The sequence below is a fragment of the Lontra canadensis genome, unplaced genomic scaffold, assembly GCF_010015895.1.
Source record: "Lontra canadensis isolate GAN:19392208 unplaced genomic scaffold, GSC_riverotter_1.0 scaffold37, whole genome shotgun sequence".
Taxonomy (NCBI): Eukaryota; Metazoa; Chordata; class Mammalia; order Carnivora; family Mustelidae; genus Lontra; species Lontra canadensis.
Window position 1 is genome coordinate 17,746,443 of NW_022631031.1, and position 21,698 is coordinate 17,768,140.

The following is a 21,698-nucleotide window of genomic DNA, read 5'->3' on the forward strand; positions in this document are numbered from 1 at the left end:
CTGGGTTTGGAGACTCCAAATGGGGTCATGTGCCAGAGACAGAAATTCTCAGTCACAGGCCAGGTGAGCAGAGAGTATGCCAGAGACCAGGGAGACAAGAGTGGCTGACTACTTTTCTCTGAGGGCTCACTGAGGAGTGGGGCCCTGAGCTTTCAGCTCTTCTGGAGACAGAGACTGGGAGGCCACCATTTTCATCCTTGTCCTCTAAAGCTGTACGGAGAGCTCTCAGGGGGGGAAAAAGCTACTAAGGCAAACCCAAGCAGATTACTTAGGCTGGCCCCTGGCAAGGGTAGCGCCATTTCCCCTGGGACAAAGACATTTGAGAATCACTGCAACATGCCCCTCCTCCAAAAGATCAGCAAGAACATCCAGCCAAGACCAAGTGTATCAATCAATGATAACTGCAAAACTCCAGTGCTAGAGGAATACAACACATAGATTTCATGGCTTTTTTCCCATGATTCTTTAGTCTTTCAAAGTTAATTTTTTTTATTTTATTTTATTCTTTTATATTTTTTTAATTTTTCTTTTCTCTTTCAACCAACATCTTATCAATTTCTTTTTTTTTTAATTTTAAAAAATATTTTATTTATTTATTTGACAGAGAGAGATCACAAGTAGGCAGAGAGGCAGGCAGAGAGAGAGGGGGAAGCAGGGTCCCCGCAGAGCAAAGAGCCCGACACAGGGCTCGATCCCGGGCCCCTGGGATCATGACCTGAGCTGAAGGCAGAGGTTTAACCCACCAAGCCACCCAGGTGCCCCTCAGTATCATTTTTAATAGATTTAAATTACAACTATCTGGGGCTAATAACAATTTTTTGGTGGTGGTTCATTATAAGATATTGTACTGGAAATCTGTAAATTAAGCAACTGTTTCTTAGGATATGCATCATCTTCCTGATTGGCATGTTCATCTAGAGATTTTCTTATATAGTTCTTTAATTCGTCAATTCCTTCTCCTGTAATTGCAGAGATGGGGATGATATGTTGGAACTCCATGGTCCTCTCTGGAATCATGTTCTTTTCAAATAGATGCAGAAAATCTTTAGGATTCTGGAGTTGATTCATCAGTACATGGTATTTATCCTGAGCACCTGGCAAGTCCATTTTATTAACTGCCAGAAGTGCAGGTTTTGTCGGAAGTTCCTCTTTGTACAACTCCAATTCTTTTGTAAGCAGTATTATGGTTTCAAAGGCAGTTCTGTATTGAGTTTGGGAAGAAAGCTGAAATCCAGAAATATCGACAACAAACAGTAGTTGTTTGGTTCTTTCTATATGCTTGAGGAATTTATGGCCCATTCCTTTGTTCATATGTGCTCCTTCTATTAAACCAGGAAGATCAGCTACTGATATTTGTTTGAAATCATCATACATAATCTTTCCAAGTTGAGGCTTTAATGTTGTAAATGCATAATCTGCAATTGCAGGTTTTGCATGAGAAACCTGACTTAGCAAAGAGGATTTTCCAGCATTTGGGAATCCCACTAGGCCTACATCAGCTATAAGTTTTAGATCAAGGCGAATGACTCGTTTCTGGCCTTTCAGTGGTAAGAAATTAGTGAGTAATTTACCACCAAGGCCTCCTTCAGCTACCAAAATTCTGTCTTTCTCTTTATTGAGCTCTCCTATAATTTTACCATTTTCATCAGTTACTGAAATACCCACAGGTACAGGAATTTCACAGTCTTTCCCTTTGGACCCTTTCAGTGCATTAACTCGACTATTTGCTCCTTCTCCAGCCACAAATCGTTTCTGAGGATATTTGTCTTTAAGTTGTTTTAAAGTCATCCTGTTATGGGCTACAACCCAGACGTCACCACCTTTTCCACCTTCTCCCCCTAAACGAGGGTAACCCATTCCACCACTTCCTCCTTTGGCGAAGAGTCTTAGGTTATCAATGAAGTTTCCATACTTTCTGAACCACACGCAACTGCAGTGCACCATCACTGCGAAGTCCCAGGACCTTATCAATTTCTTTTTTAAAATATTTTTTAATTATCATTTTTGCAGTCAAATTCTATTCTCTCATTGTATTTTTTTCTGTGTGTGTGTGTGTGTGTGTGTGTGTGTGTATATATATATATATAAAACATATACATATACAAACATATATATGTTTTTCTTTAAAGTTTTGGGATGCAGTTTCTTCTCACAGATCAAAGTAAACCCAAAATCTAGTGTGTAGCTCTGTTCTATTCAACAGCCTGATCATATTCTTTTTATTTTTTTCTTTTCTTTCCTTTTTGGTCTCTTCTGATTTGGTTAGTGTATCCTTATCTTTTTCTGGGGTTGTTGTTACTCTTTTAGCATTTTGTTCTCTCATTCACCTATTTTTCTCTGGACAAAATGACAAAATGGAAAAACTCACCTCAAAAAAAAAAAAAAAAAGAACAAGAGGCAGTACCAACTGCCAGGGACCTAATCAATACAGACATTAGTAAGATAATGGAACTAGAGTTCGGAATGACAATTATAAAGATACTAGCTGGACCTGATAAAAGCATACATGACACTAGAGAATCCCTTTCTGCACAAATCTAACCAAGTCGAAACCAAAAAGGCTATTAATGAGATCCAATAAAAAATGGAGGCTCTAACTGCTAGGATAAATGAGGTAGAAGAGAGAATCAGTAATATAAAAGACCAAATGATGGAGAATAAAGAAACTGAGAAAAAGAGAGACAAACAACTACTGGACCACAAGGGGAGAATTCAAGAGTAAGTGATACCATAAGACAAAACAATATTAGAACTGGGATCCCAGAAGAAAGAGAGAGGGGCATAAGGTATATTGGAACAAATTATGGTGGAGAACTTCCCTAATTTGGGTAAGGAAACAGGCATCAAAATCCAGGATGCACAGAGAACCCCCCCTTCAAAATCAATAAAAATAGGTCAACATCCCAACATCTAACAGTAAAACTTACAAATCTCAGAGACAAAGAAAAAAATCCTAAAAGCAGCTTGGGACAAGGGATCTGTAACCTACAATGATAGAAACATTAGATTAGCATCAGACCTGTCCAGAGAGACCTGGAAGGCCAGAAAGGACTGGCATGATATATTCATGGCACTAAATGAGAAAGATATGCAGCAAAGAATACTACATCCAGCTAAGCTGTCATTAAAATAGAAGGAGAGATAAAAAGCTTCCAGGAAAAACAAAAATGAAAAGAATTTGCTATCACCAAACAGGCCTAGAAGAAATATTGAAGGGGGTCCTCTATGCAAAGAGAGAGTCTAAAAGTAACATAGACCATTGTCTATGTCTAAAAGTAACATAGACAATATACAGTAACAGCAACCTTACAGGCAATACGATGGCACTAAATTCATCTTTCCACAGTTACCCTGAACGTAAATGGGCTAAGTGCCCCAATCAAAAGACACAGGTTATCAAATTGAATTTAAAAAAATAACACCCATCAATATGTTGTCTACAAGGGATTTATTTTAGACCCAAAGACACCTCCAGATTTAAAGTGAAGGGGTGGAAAACCATTTACTAAGGACATCAAAATAAAGCCTGGGTGGCAATCCTTTTATCAGACAAATTAGATTTTAAACCAAAGACTACAATAAGAGATGAGGAAGGACACTCTATCAGACTTAAAGGGTCTATCCAACAAGATCTAACAATTTTTTTTTATTTTTTTTTAAGATTTTATTTTTTTATTTGACAGAGAGATCACAAGTAGGCAGAGAGGCAGGCAGAGGGGGACAGGAAGCAGGCTCCCCGGCGAGCAGAGAGCCCGATGCGGGCCTCAATCCCAGGACCCTAAGACCATGACCCAAGCTGAAGGCAGAGGCCTAACCCACTGAGCCACCCAGGTGCCCTATTTTTTTTAATTTCTTTTCAGTGTTCCAGAATTCATTGTTTATGCACCACACCCAGTGCTCCACGTAATACATGTCCTCCATAATACCGACCACAAGGCTCACCAAACCTACCATCCCCCACCCCTCCAAAACCCTCAGATTGTTTTTCAGAGTCCATAGTCTCTCGTGGTTCATCTCCCCCTCCAATTTCCCCCAACTCCCTTCTCCTCTCCATCTCCCCATGTCCTCTGTGTTATTCCTTATGCTCCAAAAACAAGCAAAACCTTATGATAACTGACTCTCTCTGCTTGACTTATTTCACTCAGCATAATCTCTTCCAGTCAAGATCTAACAATTTTAAATATTTATGCTCCTAACATGGGAGCAGCCAATTATATAACCCAATAATAACAAAATCAAAGAAATACATCGACAATAATACGGTAATAGTAGGGAATGTTAACACCCCCCCCACACTGAAATAGATCAGCTAAGCAAAGATCAACAAGGAAATAAGGGCCTTAAATTACACACTGGACCAGATGGACTTCACAAATATATTCAGAACATTCCATCCCAAAGTAAGAGAATACATGTTCTTCTCTAGTGCACATAGAATATTCTGCAGAACAGATCACATCCTGGGTCACAAATCAGGTCCCAACCAGTATCCAAAGATAGGAATCATTCCCTGCATATTTTCATACAATGCTTTGAAAATAGAACCCAATCACAAGAGGAAAGTTGGAAAGAACTCAAATGCATGGAGGCTAAAGAGAATCCTACTAAAGAATGAATGGGTCAACCAGGAAATTAAAGAATTTTAAAAATTCATGGAAAGAAATGAAAATGAAAACACAACTCTTCAAAATCATTGGGATGCAGCAAAGGCAGTCCTAAGAAGAAAGTATAGAGAAATGAAAGCCTTTCTAAAGAAACAAGAAAGGTCTCAAACACACAATGTAACCCTACAACTAAAGGAGCTAGAGAAATAACAGAAAATAGAGCCTAAATCCAGCAGGTGAGGAGAAATAGTAAAGATCAGAGCAGAAATCAATGAAATAGAAACCAAAAGAACAGTAGAACAGATCAATGAGGGAGCTCATTCTTGAAAGAATTAATAAGATTGATAAATCCCTGGCCAAACTTATCAAAAATGAGAGAGGACCTAAATTAGTAAAATCATGAATGAAAGAGGAAAGATCACAACCAACACCGAAGAAATACAATTATAAGAACATATTATGAGCAACTATACGCCAACAAATTAGACAATCTGGAAAAAATGGATGCATTCCTAGAGATGTATAAACTACCAAAACTGAACCAGGAAGAAATTAAAAACCTGAACAGATCCATAATCAGCAAGGAAATTGAAGCAGTAATCAAAAACCCCCAACAAACTAGAGCACAGGGCCAGATGGTTTCCCACGGAATTCTACCAAACATTTAAAGAAGAATTACCTATCCTCCTGAAATTGTTCCAAAAAATAGAAATGGAAGGAAAACTTCCAAACTCATTTTATGAGGCCAGCATTGCCTTGATCCCAAAACCAGACGAAGACCCCATCAAAAAGGAGAATTACAAATATCCCTGGTGAACATGGATGCAAAAATTCTTGCCAAAACACTAGCCAATGGATCCAACAGTACATTAAAAGAATTATTCACCATGAGGGGCGCCTGGGTGGCTCAGTGGGTGAAGCCTCTGCCTTCGGCTCAGGTTATGATCTCAGGGTCCTGGAATGGAGCCCTGCATCGGGCTCGCTGCTCAGCGGGGAGCCTGCTTCCCCCTCTCTCTCTCTGCCTGCCTCTCTGTCTACTTGTGATCTCCCTGTCAAATACATAAAATCTTAAAAGAAAAAATTATTCACCATGACCAGGTGGGATTTATCCCTGTACTGCAAGGTTGGATCAACATTTATAAATCAATGTGCTACAGTACATTAATAAAAGAAAGAACAAGAACCATATGATACTCTCAATAGATCCAGAAAAAGCATTTGACAAAGTACAATATCCTCTCTTGATTAAAACTCTCCACAGTGTAAGGATAGAGGGTACATACCTCAATATCATAAAAGCCATCTATGAAAAACCCACAGTGAATATCATTCTTAATAGGGAAAAACTGAGAGCCTTCCCCCAAAGGTCAGGAACACAGCAAGGCTGTCCACTGTCACCACTGCTATTCAACATAGAACTAGAAGTCCTAGTCTCAGCAATCAGACAACAAAAAGAAATAAAAGGCATCTGAATCGACAAAGAAGTCAAACTCTCACTCTTTGCAGATGATATGATACTTTATGTGGAAAACCCAAAAGACTCCACTCCATATCTGCTAGAACTCATACAGGAATTCAGTAATGTGTCAAGATATAAAATCAATGCACAGAAATCAGTTGCATTTCTATACACCACCACCAAGACAGAAGAAAGAGAAATTAAGGAGTCAATCCCATTTATAACTGCATCCAAAACCCTAAGATATCTAGGAATAAATCTAACCAAAGAGGCAAAGAACCTATACTCAGAAAACTATAGAATACTCATGAAAAAATTTGAGGAGGACACATAGAAATGGAAAAAATGTTCCAGGCTCATGGAGTAGAAAAAAAAATATTGTGAATATGTCTATGCTACCTAGAGTAATCTGCACATTTAATGCAATACCTATCAAAATACCATCAATTTTTTCAAAGAAATGGAACAAATAATCCTAAAATTTGTAACAAGAAAAGACCCCCAAATAGCCAGAGTAATGTTGAAGAAGAAAAGCAAAGCTGGTGGCATCACAATTCCAGACTTAAAGCTCTATTACAAAGCAGTAATCAACAAGGCAGCATGGTTCTAGCACAAAAACAGACACATAGATCAATGGAACAGAATAGAGAGCTGTACCCCTGAAACAAATAATATGTTGTATGTTAATAAAAAAATACACACACTCACACACACACACATACACACACATACATACATATACATCCAAATATGAACACATTATATATCATCACCTCCACTGCCTCAATCCTAATTTAAGCAGCCAAAAATCTCTGGTCTAGATTACTTCAATAGCTTTATAACTGGTCTCTGATTTTACTCCTGCTCCTTATGCTTCCTATTCTGTACATAGCATCTAGACTGAACCTGTTAAACATAATTCAAATGTCACATTTGAATCCCATAAAACTTAGAATAAAACCCAAAGTCCTTACCATATATTTTTTTAAGATTTTATTTATTTATTTGACAGAGATCACAAGTAGGCAGAGAGGCAGGCAGAGAGAGGGGGGAAGCAGGCTCCCCGCCGAGCAGACAGCCCGATGCGGGGCTTGATCCCAGGACCCGGGGATCATGCCCTGAACCAAAGGCAGAGGCTTTAACCCACTGAGGCCCCCAGATGCCCCCCTTACCATATTTTAAAAGGCCCTTCACAATCTGCCTCACACACACCCTACCCCCACTACCTTTCCATCTTATTTTTCTCACACTTCCAATATACCCTTCTTGCCATTTTCCCCCAACTTAAAGGCTTTTTTCTTTGCTACTCCCTCTGCCTGGAACTTTTCTGGGTCTGATGTGGTAGATGCCAGTCCAGGAAGTTGGTACCAGCATGGTACCATCTCCCATGAACACCCATGGGACATCATGCCTGATCTCTACTTCTACAGAGATTCTGAAGAAACTGAAAGAAAAAGAACAGGCTGCTGCTAAAAAGGCTGTAACCAAGGAGGAATTTCAGGGTGAATGGACTGCTTTGGCTCCTGAGTTCACCATCACTCAACCTGAAGTAGCTGACTGGTCTAAAGGCATGCAGATGCCCTTGGTGCCAATCTAGCAGTTCCCTACTGAAGACTGAAATGCCCAGCCAGCCACTGAAGACTGGTCTGCAGCTCCCACTGCTCAGGCCACTGAATGGGTAGGAACAACCACTGAGTGATGTTAAGCTGCTCTTCCACAAACTCTTAAACAAAATGGAAATAAGGCTGACAGAAATTAAACAGTTTCTTCAAAAAATGAAAATTTAAGGAGCATCTGTCAGTTGAGCATCTAACTCTTGATTTAAGCTCAGGTCATGATCTCAGAGTCTACATGGGGCTCTGCAATCAGCGCAGTGTCTGCCTGTCCCTCTCCATCCCCACTGCCCCCCAACTGGTACATGCATGGTCTCTCTTGCTCTCTCTCAAATAAATGGGTAATCTTTAAAAAAATAGAAAATTTAAAACAGAAAATTTATAAATTTACTCCTTAACTTCATTCAGGTCTCTACTTAAATGCCACTTTCTCACAGAAGTCTTTCCAGATCACACCACCTAAAGTAGTACTACTCTCCATAATACTCTCTTTATCCTGTGGTTTTTTTTTTTTTAATCTCCACTTGACATATTTATCTTTACCTCCTTACAAAAGTGAAATCTACATGAAAGCAGGGAATTTGTTTTGTTCATTGTTATATTCTAATCACCTAGAACAATAGCTGGTACATAGTAGGTTCTCAAAAAAATATTACTGAATGAATTAGTAAATGAAAGCTCATATTTCTTCCATAAAGAGACAGTATATAGGAAAGAACTTTGAAAAGTTGGAAGTAAAACACAAATATAAGATATTCCTATTGTAAACAAGATACACATATATGGATATACAAAGATTCATTATGTGGCATTGTTAAGTACATTTTTAGGATAAGGGGGCAGGGGAATGGGGTAACTGGGTGATTAACTGGGTATTAAGGAGGGCACATGATAAAATGAGCACTGGATTTTGTATGCAACTGATGAATCACTAAATTCTACCCCTGGAACTAATAATATAGTATATGTTTAAAGATGTTATTTTTATTTATTGGACAGACAAGAGATCACAAGTAGGCAGAGAGGCAGGCAGGGGGAGGGGGAAGCAGGCTCCCCGCCGAGCAGAGAGCCCGATGCGGAGCTCGATCCCAGGACCCTGGGATCATGACCCGAGCCGAAGAGAGAGGCTTTAACCCACTGAGCCACCCAGGCGCCCCTATAGTATATGTTTAAATTGAATCTAAATAAATTGAATTTAAATAAATTTTTTAAGAAGAAGTAGATTTTTATCACAGTTTTAAATAACATGGTCTATTATATTTATTGTGGGTTAGATGCCAAGGCAGAAAGTCTACAAAAATGATGAAGGTGTGATCTCCACCTTCAATGACCTTACAGCCTAATAGGAAAGTCAAGCCTGTAAACTATCAGCAGCAACACAAGGCAGAAGAAATAACTAAATAGAAATATAAATACTGCGTTGTAAAAGTTCAGAAGAGAAAAATGATGAACACTCCCTAGGACTTATACCTGAGATTTAAAGGGAAAATTGTGTTTGAGTCTTTTCTGAGTATCTGGCACAACAGGCAGCTCCCACATATATATTATACATAAATATTATATAATACTATTACATAATACAATACGAGGTTTCTCTTCCTAAAGTAGATTATAAACCTTTCACAAATATTAACAGGTACATACCCACAGCACAGAGTGAGAGAAGTAGCAAAGCACAGTGGCTAGGAGTACAAATTCTAATAAAGCCAGAATGCCTGAGTTCAAACCTCAGCTCCATCACTTCCTAGATTAACCTCTCTGCTTCTGAGTGTCCTCATCTGAAAAATGGAAGCATTCATCATATCCATCTCAATGAATTGCAGTGAGGAAAGTTAATACATGTAAAATGCTTAGACCAGTAACTGGTACATGTTAAGTACCATACAGATGACTGTTAAACAAAAAAACAGAGCTGTTTACAGAAGTTCACATTAACATTTCCAGTAACTTTAGGGAGTAATTTTTCCAATTCTGTAGCAATTAATGGAAAATCTATACAAAGTTCTGCTTATCTAAAGGATAACTTCATGGGAAAGGGGAGTATGAATATAATTGTTTAGTCAATAGGATATTGTTTCAGTTTTATGGAACAAATGATTAAGAAGCCAAAGGAAAAAAACAAAGGGAGCATTTTTATATTTTGTCACAACATATTCTTTTATTTGAGATTTTTAAAAAAGCACCAGCTTCTTCCACTATTACTTTATATCAGGCTAATCCTCCTACTGATGACAGTGATAAATTCTAAACAAAACATATAAGAAAACAAAGCACAGAAGAGGAACCAAAAGTAGGAAGAAACAAGAGGGCATTCAACCCTTAAGAAAAGGGCATCATACTGTAAGATACACATGTATCTGTCTTTTCCTCTGAAAATATCCCATAGCCCAAAGGGCACAAAGCAGATACAGCTCAAGCAGAAAATAAAAATATTACTGGCCCAAAGAATCAAAGGACTGGGTTTGAATCTGCCAGAATGGTTAGAAATTAAAGGGGGGGGGGACTCTCTGGAAAGAGGAAGCCACACAGTAGAGAACCCCCAAATCTGCATACTCTCCTCAGATACATGGTTGACCCCTTATAAGTCTGTGTGGGATGAGATTCCAAGAACTGATGAAAAATGGCCGGAAAGAACCAAGCAAAGATTTCAGCAGCTGTCTACCACAACGAAGAGTCTAGAGTTTGAGTTCACCAAATTAGAGGGGTTTGGTAGATACTTCAGGCATTCCACTGAAACCCCAAAAGAGACATGCTTTAGGAGTGAAGACCATATTTCATGTTTCAGAGATTTTTCCTTAAACTAAGGACAAAATCAAAATACACCTTCCCTAACAAAACCTAAACCAAGCCTTTGTAACACAACAAGGTAACTTGCCAATAATTTAACATCTGCTTTTTCTTCAATGGAAGGTAAGAGAAAACAGTCTCTACAAAGTCTCAATCACAATGTCCTCTACACAATAAAAAATAACTTGACAAGCAAATAAACAGGGAAATGTGACTTATACAGAGGAAAATCAGTTAACAATCAGCTAATAGAAGCATACAACAGATGACTCAGACGTTGAAATTAGCAAACTAAAGCACAGAGGGAAAAAAACGGGAAAAAAATTCACAGAATCTTGGTAACACATATGTACACAAGTCCCAAAAGAAAGGGAAGATGGAGCAAAAGAAAAAAAAATTACTTGACAAAATACTAGCCAAAAATATTTTCTAAATTTGAGTAAAAACAACATATAGATCCAAAAGGTTCAAAGAATCCAAACAGTAAAAATATAAACAAAACCATACATAGGCCCATTATACTCAAATTGTTGAAAATCAAGTATAAAAAGAAAATCTCAAAAACAGAGAAAAAAGATAAACTCCATCTTGGGAAACAAAAAGAATGTTAACTGACTTCTCATCAGAAACAACAAAAGCCAGAAGACAACTGTATCAGTAGTCACACAGAATGTAAATGAATTGATTCAACACATTAACTGAACTAGGCTGTCAAATTGGATAAGACAATCAAGATAAACTTCTCGTGCTTTGCAAGATCTCTCATTAAACTTTGTTTTTGATCAAATTTCAAAGAGTTTGAAAGGAAATTACAAAAAAAAATAGTTGGTATAGTTATAGTAATATCTCAGACAAAAGAGACTTCAAATCAAGAAATATTACCAGGGTTAAGGAGGGTCATGTCATAACAATGTTAAGAATCGATTCTTCATGAAGACATCTGCCATGTACCTAATAATGGAGCTTTAAGATACTTGAAGCAAAATTTGTCCAAAATAAAAGGAGAGGGACGCCTGAGTGGCTCAGTTGGCTGGGAGACTGCCTTCAGCTCAGATCATGATCCTGGAAACCCTGGATGGAGTCCCCATCAGGCTCCCTGCTCAGCTGGGAGTCTGATTCTCCCTCTTCTCGGGCTCTCTCTTTCTCTCCCTCTCAAATAAATAAATAAAATCTTAAATAAGTAAGTAAATAAATAAATAAATAAAATGGAGAAAAAGACAAATCCATAATCTTAGTTGAGGATCTTAACACTTATCTCTCAGTAACTGAAAGAAAAACAAGGCCAAAAAATATATAAGGCTATAGAAGATTTTAATAACATTATATTTTAATCGTCCTAATTTACATGTATAGAACACTACATTGAACAATGGCAAATTATAAATTCTTTTCAAATGCACATGGAATATTCACCAAGTTAGACTATATGCTGGACAAATCTCAATAAATTTAATCTCAATAAATTTACAAATCTCAATAAATTTAAGAAGGATGTAATCATAAAATGTTCTCTGACCAAAACAAAATTAAATGAGAGATCATCAACAATTAGATATCTATGAAAATCCCCAAATATTTAGAGTTTGCAGTAAAAGGTCCAGACCCTAAAATTTCATCAATACTGCAACCTAAGAAATTTGAACATTACTAAAAGACCTCTCTCTAAAGAGTCTCAGATAGAAAATAGGTAAGAAAGAGGGTTCAACTGTTTAATGCCCACTTAAGAAACTCTACAAAGAAGAAAGTAGGGATCTGTGGGAGAAGGAGACTCATTCCCATTATAATCTATTTTATACAATTTGAACTTTTTTTTACAATGTAAAAGAGCAAAAATAACATCCATATTTTAAATAATTCAAATGTCTTTCATATACCCATCAAAAGGAAAGTTTCCTTTGGCAAAGAAAAAGGTTTTATCACAAATCATACATAAAATGGAAATGCAAAAAAAGTGTCATCTAATTTATATTCTGGAAAAAGAGACGTTCTTCTCCACAGACCCCTGAGCAGTAACAGCATCACTTAGTAACAACAGGCACTTATATCTAATAAATAATTCATGTTGATATTCCTTGTTTTTCATCTACCAACAGAAACTCAATTTAGCTATCCTATAGGGAAATGAATTCATAATTTCTCAAGATTTCTATACTTAGTCTTCACAACCCCTGCAATAATTTGGCCCATTTCTACTGTTTTAAGTTTTGCTTCTTTCTCACTCTTTGTCTCAGTATTCTGCCACTTCCTACACTTACAAAGATAAAGAAAAGGAAAGACAAAAAAGAAGGGAGTGTCTTTGTTTATCTACCTGACATTTTTCACTAATAGCGAACCTAATTCAATTTTCTCTTCTTCCTTGTGTCTAATTATTTGAACAGGCAAAATATTCACATGATTCAAAAATCAAAAAGTTATTCATTGAAAAAATTTCATCCCACTCTTCTGACCCAACTACCCAGTTTTCATCCTCCCCTGTGATCACAAGAATTCACTGTTAGTAGTTTCAAGTGCCCCTCTAGAGTTTGTTTATGCATATGCAAGTAAGGCTATAAACAAGAATATAAGCTTCTCACCACCTTCTTTTATACAGATTGTAGCATATCATACCTTCTGTCTGTACCTTTTCTTTTCACCTAAAAATACTTCTTAGTTTCTTCAACAAATGGTGTTGGGATAACTGAATAGCAACATGCAAAAGAATGAAAACAGACCACCTTCTCACACCATACACAAAAACAAATTCAAAATGGATTAAAGATATAAATGTGAGACAGGAATCTATCAAAATTCTAGAGGAGAACACAAGCAGTAACTGCTTTGACACCAGCCATAGCAACCTCTTTCCAGATGTCTCCAGAGGTAAGGGAAACAAAAGCAAAAATAGACTACTGGGACTTCATCGATATAAAGAGTTTCTGCACAGCAAGGAAAACTAGCAACAAAACTAAAAGGCAACCTATGAAATGGGAGAAGATATTTACAAATAACATATCTGATAAAGGGTTAGTATCCAAAATATATAAGGAACTTACCAAATTCAACACCCAAAAAACAAATAATACAGTTTAAAAATGGGCAAAAGACATGAATAGACATTTTTGCAAAGAAGACATCCATGTCTAACAGACACATGAAAAGATGCTCAACCTCACTTACCATCAGGGAAATCAAAACTACAATGAGGTATGACCTCATTGTATCACACAAGTTAGAACAGCTAAAATTAATAACACAGGAAACAGGTGTTGATGAGGATGGAGAAAGAGGAACCCTCTTACACTGCTGGTGGGAATGCAAACTGGTGCAGCCATTCTGGAAAACAGTATGGAGGTTCCTCAAAAAGGTAAAAATGGAACTCCTTACAACCCTGCAATTGCACTACTAGGTATTTACCCAAAGGATACAAAAACACTGATTCGAAGGGACACATGCACCCCGATGTCTACAGGAGCACTATCAACAATAGCCAAATTAGGGAAAGAGCTCAAATGCCCATCAACTGAAGAATGGATAAAGATGTGGCATGAGAGCATGCCCCCACACACAGTGGAATATTAGTCAGTCATCAAAAAAATGAAATCTTGTCATTTGCAACAACATGGATAGAGCTAGAGTATTATGCTAAGTGAAATAAGTCAGTCAAAGGAAGACAAATACCTTATGATTTCACTCACCTGTGGAGTTTAAGGAACAAAACAAATGAATGTACAGAGGAAAAAAAGAGAGGCAAACCAAGAAAGAGACATTTAACTATAGAGAACAAACTGATGGTTACTGGAGGAGAGGTGGTCAAGGAGGGGATGGGTTAAACAGGTGATGGGTATTAAGGAGGGCACTTGTGATGAGCACTGGGTGTTGTATATAAATGATGAATCACTAAATTCTACACCTGAAACTAATATTACACCATATGTTAACTAGCTGAAATTTAAATAAAAACTTGGACAGAAAAAAAAAAATACATCTCAGAGATCTTTCCATTTCAGTACACAAAGTACTTAACATTCTTTGTAACAGCTGTATGTATGCTATTGCCTTGGATGTACCATAAACTCTATGAGCAGACATTTAAACGGTTTCCATTTTCTCACTTTTACAAAAAAAAAAAAAAAGCCATGACTGAAAAACTGTGTACATATGTTATTTTACATGTATGCAAGTATGATAAATTCCCAGAAGAGGAACCGCTGGTCTGAAAATATATGCATCTGACATATAAGCAAACTACCTTCCACGGGGATTGTACCAATCTATACCACCATCAACAAAGCATGAGAGACCTGCTTTCCAATGCCTTTCCAAAAGAGTATATTATCACCTGGATTTTTGTCAGTCTGGCAAGTGATAGTACATCAGTAAAATTTTAATTAGTATTTTTTAAAAATTATGAACAAGGCTTAGTTTCTTTCACACAATTTAAGAACCACTTGTATTTCCTTTATGCACTACTTTATTCTCTTCCCACTTTTCTATTGAAAATTCCCATTTTTTTATTCTATTTCTAATATGTTTCTTTTACTTTTGACTTCAGAAGCTCTTTAAATATTAGACTAGCCTTTGTTGGTTATAAGTTGCAAATGTTTTTCCCTGTTAAGGCTCTTTTGCTTTTTGTTTTGCTTTTGTTTTTGTTTACTTGGGGAATTTCTGCTTTTATTGACATGCCTTTTTATAGGCCAAATCTATAATTTTTATAGTTTATGGGTTTTGAGTTATGGTTAGAAACTCTTTCCTGATTCCATGGTTATAAAGGAATTCCCCCATGTTTTCTTATAGTACTTTTGTTTTTTCATATTAAATATTTGATTCAGTTGAACTTATTTTAGTGTCTGATATCTTACCTGGAAGTATAATCCATAATGTGCAATCTTAAATTAGCCCAACTCTAAAGTTAATCAAAACTTTACTGTTTTATGTTACATATACTTGCTATTATTTCCGCTTACTTCCATGATGGTGTACTTCTACAATCTGTGGTCTTTATATGGCCTACAGACAAAAAATTCTTTTCTTATCCTTGTGGTTTGGATTTAAAGGAGTGAGGGAGTAGGGCTACTCTGGAAACAAAAGTCTTCCAATTTATCCTTTCAGAGGTTCTGCCTAGAAACAATCAGAACACATACTTTGTCACATTAAGATTGGGAGGCTGAAGACAAAAACTGCAACATCTTAAAGTTTTCCCAATACCCAACTCTGTTTCTATCAAGCTACTACTAAAGATTTCACCTTCATCGCAGAATAGGCTTAACCCTTCTCAAGATCATGTGCTATGCTAGGGTATGTGCTTAGCCTTTCACATGAAGATCCAATTATAATTTACACAGGCTTTTTTCCCCCAAATTGCTACCCAGTTGTTCCAACAGAACTAACTTACAGAGCAAAAAATCATTAAGAATGTAGAATCTCTATAAGACACTACCAATTACATTTACTAAACTTCATTTATAGAATACTACAACAAACAACCAAAGAACACATATATTTCAAGTAAATATGAAATTATAAAGATGGAACATATGTTGGGGTATAAGACAAACCAAAATAAATTACACTAAATAAATTACAAGAGATTGAAATGTTAAAAGTATATTAGCTGTCATAACAGACTTAATTAGAAATCAATATTAAAATATCTACAAAAAGACCTGAAGACCTGAAAATGTTTTTTAAATACAGCCTAACATTTGGGTATAAGATGAAATCACAAGAAAAGCAAAAAGCCATATTTTGAACTGATAGATAATGTCATATGTGCTTTTACATAACATATCAAAGTGTCTGGAATATAGCTAATTCAAGGGTTTGGAAAATTTTTAAAGCTTAAATGCTTTTATTAGGAAAGAAGAAAGGGTTAATAGTAATAGGTTTTCATAGAAATGAGCTAGAGAGAGAAAAAAACAAAGTAAGCCCTAAGTATATAGAAAGAAGAAAATAAAAAAGATAAAAGCAAAAGTCAATGAAATAAATAAGAGACAAGGAATCGAAAAAAAATAACAAAGCCAAAATTTGGTTCTCTGAAAAGACATCAATTGATAAACCTCAAACAAGACTGCTGAAGAGCAGGGAGGAGAAAGAGGGTTAGAGAACACAAAATGTCAATATCAGGAATAGAAAAGGTTATATCACTAAAGATCCTATAGAGATCAAAACTACAATAAGGGACTATCAGAAACAACTTTATACCAATAAACTGAACAACTCTGATGAAATGAAAAAATTTCCTGAAAAATACAACTTACTAATACTGACAAAAAAATCAAATAGAAAATCTGAATGGATCTGTATCAATGATGTCTAATTTGTTCTCAAAATTCTACACACGGTAACTCCATCTAACACATTTTTTTCAAACAATTGTGGAAGAACTAATACTAGCCTTATACAAACTCCCTCAGAAAATAAAGAAGGAATACTTTTCAACCTGTTTTGAAGCTAGCAAAAAACTAATCTAAAACCTGCCGACACTATTAAAAGAAAATTGTAAAATAACATCCCTTTGAGCATGGACACCAAGTTTCTTAAAAAAAATATTTGCAGGGGCACCTGGGTGGCTCAGTGGGTTAAGCCTCTGCCTTCAGCTCAGGTTATGATCCCAGGGTCCTGGGATCGAGCCCCGCATCGGGCTCTCTGCTCAGCAGGGAGCCTGCTTCCTCCTCTCTCTCTGCCTGCCTCTCTGCCTACTTGTGATCTCTATCAAATAAATAAATAAAATCTTTAAAAAAAGTATTTGCAAATAGAATTCAGCAATGTATTAAAAAAATCATGATCAGTTAAGAGTCTGTACCAAGAATGCAAAATTGGTATAATAGTCTATTAGAGAGGGCACGGATTGCATGGAGCACTGGATGTGGTACAAAAACAATGAATACTGTTATGCTGAAAATAAATTTTTAAAAAATGATTAAAAAAAAAGAAATACGATTTTAGATTAAAAAAATAGTCTTAAGTCAATCAATGAAAAGTGAATTAATGAAATACCATACAATCATCTCAATAGATACAAGAAAAATATCTGACAGAATTAAACATCAATCTATTTTTAAAAAGAACCCTCAAGAATATTAAAAGAGAATGAAATCTCTTTAATCTGATAAAGGGCAGCTATGGAAACCCTAGAGGACACCATCAAACTTATTGGTAAAACATTCAACATTTTATCCCTGAGATCAGGAACAAACCAAAAATATCACTGTCATCACATCTATTCGACAATTTATGGGAAGACCCAGACAGAGAGAATGACACAAGACAAAAAAATAAAAGGAATAAATATTTTTAAAAAGGAAATCAAACTAATCCTATCTGAATGACATGATGAACAACAGAAAATACCAGAAAACAAAACACTAATAGACTGAGTTTAGCAAGGTCTCAAGAGTCAAATTAGGAAAAAATCAACTGTATTTCTACTCAATGGCAAGAAATAATTGAAAAAAATGAAATTATAAAGACATTACCAATTACAGTAGCTGGAAAACTGATTCAAACTTCATGTGGAAATACAAAGACCCTAATATAGCCAAAACAATTTTGAAAAAGAACATACTACATGAATTCAAGACCCAACTCTATGTTGTCTAGAAGAAATCCAGTTTCAATATAAAGATACATACAGAGGCACCTGCATGGCTCAGTCATTAAGTGTCTGCCTTCAGCTCAGGTCATGATCCCAGGGTCCTGAGATCGAGCCCCACTTCAGGCTCCCTGCTCAGTGGGAAGCCTGCTTGTCCCTCTCCCACTCCCCGTTTGTATTCTCTCTCTTGCTGTCTATCGCTGTCAAATAAATACATAAAATCTTTTTTAAAAAAGATACATACAGATTGAAAGTAAAAATATGTCAAGAGGATGAGAAGACATACTACAGATTGGGAGAAAATATTTGTAAAAGACATGTGATAAATGACTGTTATCCAAAATATATAAAGAACACTTCAACTCAACAATAAAAAAAAAATGAATGACCTGATGAAATAAACAGGCAAAAGACCTGAACATATACTTCACCTAAGAAAATATAGAGATAGCAAGCAAGTATATAAAAAGATGCTCCACATCATATGTCATTAGGGAAATGCAAATTAAAATGAGATACCACTATATACCTATAAGAATGGCTAAAATCCAGAGTGCTACGACAAATACTGACAAGGATGTGGAGCAATTTGAATTCTCAATCACTGCTGATGGGAGTGTAAAACGGTACAACCACTTTGGGAGACAGTTTGGCATTTTCACACTCTAACATATGATTCAGCAACCATGCTTCTTTGTATTTATCATATTAGTGAAGATTTATGTCCACATAAAGCCTACACATGGATATTCACAGTAACTTTATTCATAATCCCAAAACTTGGAAACAACTAAGATATCCTTCAGGAGGTGGTGAATGGATGAATAACTTGTAATATGTCCACACAAAGGAATATTATTTAGTGCTAAAAGAAATAAGCTATCATGCCATGAAAGGACACAGAAGAATGTTAAAGGCTTATTATTAAGTGATAGAAGCCAATCTGAAAAGGCTACATAGGCTCTGATTCTAACTGTATTGTGTTCTGGGAAAAAACAAGACTACAAAGACAATAAAAAGATCAGTAGTTGCCAGGGGTTAGGGTCAGTAGGGATGAAGACACAAAACCCAAAGGATTTTTGGGCAGTGAAACTATTATATATGATACTGTATGGTAGATATATGTCATTGTACATTTGTCAAAACCCCCCAAATGTACAACTCCAACAATAAACTAATGTAAACTATAGTCTTTGGGTGATGATGAAGTGTCAATATAAGTTCATCAACTGTAACAAATGTACCATTCCTGTGAGAAATGTTGCTAGTATGGAAAGTTGTTGATAGTGAGAGGACAGTTAAGGATATATGAGAACCGTATTTTCTGCTCAATTCTTCTGTGAACCTAAAACTGCTCTAAAAAATAAAGTCTACTTGAAAGAGGAGAAAAGCATACATGACTTCAAAGAGTATTATAAAGCTACAGCAATCAAGGCAGCATGGTTTCTTTCATCCAAATGACAGGCTTATCTATGTAAAAAAAAAAAAAATCCTAAGGAGCCTACAAAAAAGCTACTAGAATTAGTAAGTGAACTTATCAAAGTCATAGGATAAAAATCAATATAAAAAACAAGTATAAAGAACAAAAGTCATGATCATTTCAAAAGGTGCAGAAAAAGCATGTGACAAAGTACAACATCCATTCATGATAAAAACTCTAACAAAGTGGGCATAGAGGGAACACACCTCAACATAATGAAAACTACATATGACAAACCCAAAGCTAACATCACACTCAACAGTAAAAAACTGAGAGCTTTTCCTCTAAGATTAGGAATAAGACAAGATAACTACTCTCATCACTTTTATTCAACATATTATTAGAAGTCCTAGCTACAGCAATCAGACAAGAAAAAAGAAGTAAAGGTCATCAAGATTGGTAAAAAAAAAAAAAAAAAAAAAAAAGGTAAAACTGTCACTATTTGCAGATGACATGACATTATATACAAAAACTCTAAAGACTCCACCAAAAAATTTTAGAACCAATAAATGAATTCAGTAAAGTTGCAGCATACAAAATCAACATACAGAAATGTGTTGCATTTCTAAACACTAACAACAAACTAGCAGGAAGAGTAATTTTTCAAAAATCCCATTTAAAATGACATCAAGCAGAATAAAATACCTTAATAAAATTTAGCCAAAGAGATGAACTTAACCTGTACTCTAAAAACTGTAAGACATTGAAGAAAACACAATGGAAAGATATGCCATGCTTTTGGACTGGAAGAACAAATATTGTTAAAATGTCCACATTACCCAAGCAATCTAAAGATTAAATGCAAACCCTATCAAAATACCAACAATTGGGATGCCTGGGTGGCTCAGTTGGTTAAGCGGCTGCCTTCGGCTCAGGTCATGATCCCAGCGTTCTGGGATCGAGTCCCACATTGGGCTCCTTACTTGGCAGGGAGCCTGCTTCTCCCTCTGCCTCTGCCTGCCACTCTGTCTGCCTGTGCTCGCTCTCGCTTCTCTCTCTATGACAAATAAATAAATAAAATCTTAAAAAAAAAATACCAACAATATCTTTCACAGACCTAAAACAAATAATCTTAAAATTTGTATGGAAACCACCAAGGCTCCTGAAGAGCCAAAGCATTCTTAAGGAAAAACAAAGTTGGAGGTACCACAATTTTTTTTTTTCAAAAAAAAACACAAAACAATAGAACAGATCAATGCAACCAGGAGTTGGTTCTTTGAAAGAATTAACAAAATTGATAAATGCATAGCCAGACTTATCAAAAAGAAAAGATAAATGATCTAAAGAAATAAAATCACAAATGAAAGAGGAGAGATCACAACCAATATCACAGAAACACATAAGAGAATTTTATGAGCAATTATATGCTAAAAAATTGGGCAATCTGGAAGAAATAAATAAATTCCTAGAAACATATAAACTACTGAAACTGAAACAGGAAAAAATAGAAAATTTGAATAGACCCATAACCAGCAAAGAAATTGAATCAGCAATCAAAAATTTCCTAAAAAACAAGAGTCCAGGGCTGGATGGCTTCCCAGGGGAATTCTACCATACATTTAAGAATTAATGCCTATTCTTCTCAAGCTGTTCCAAAAGATAAAAGTGGAAGGAAAACTTCCAAATTCATCCTCTGAGGCCAGCACTACCTCAATTCCAAGACCAGACAAAGACTCCACTAAAAAGGAGAATTACAGACCAGTATCCTGGATGAACATGGATCCAAAAACTCTCAACAAGATACTAGCTAATTGAATCAAACAGTACATTAAAAGGATTATGATCATGATCGAGGGGGATTTATTCCTGGGCTGCAGGGGTGGTTCAATATCCACAAATCAATTAACATATCACACCTCATTAATAAAAGAAAGGATAAGAACTATATGAACTTCTCTCAATAGACTCAGAAAAAACATCTGACAAAATACAGCATCCTTTCTTGATAAAAACCCTCAAGAAAGTAGGGATAGAAGGAACATACCTCAACATCATTAAAGCCATATATGAAAGACCCACAGGTATGGGCGCCTGGGTGGTTCACTCAGCTGAGTGTATGCCTTCACCTCAGGTCATGATCCTGGGGTTTGAGAATTGAGTCCCGCATGGGGCTCCAGGCTCAGCAGGGAGTCTGCTTATCCCTCAGCCCTTCCCCCTGGCTCATGCTCTTTCTCTTTCTTTCTCT

The 21,698-nt window shown here is 36.2% G+C and overlaps 2 protein-coding genes across 2 annotated transcripts in view; both read right to left on the bottom strand.

The window, feature by feature from the left end:
* Positions 1 to 21,698, bottom strand: part of XKR9 (XK related 9) — a 56,452-nt gene that overhangs the window by 11,704 nt on the left and 23,050 nt on the right. The gene's annotated exons all lie outside the window — the stretch shown is intronic.
* Positions 805 to 1,954, bottom strand: LOC116874520 (GTP-binding protein 10). Its single transcript, XM_032869230.1, has one exon. The coding sequence runs from the start codon at positions 1,942 to 1,944 to the stop codon at positions 805 to 807; it is 1,140 nt and encodes a 379-aa protein (XP_032725121.1). The 5' UTR covers positions 1,945 to 1,954.

Bases quoted from the DNA above. Each gene is read 5' to 3' on its own strand.
- LOC116874520 (XM_032869230.1), bottom strand. From the start codon at position 1,944: ATGGTGCACTGCAGTTGCGTGTGGTTCAGAAAGTATGGAAACTTCATT.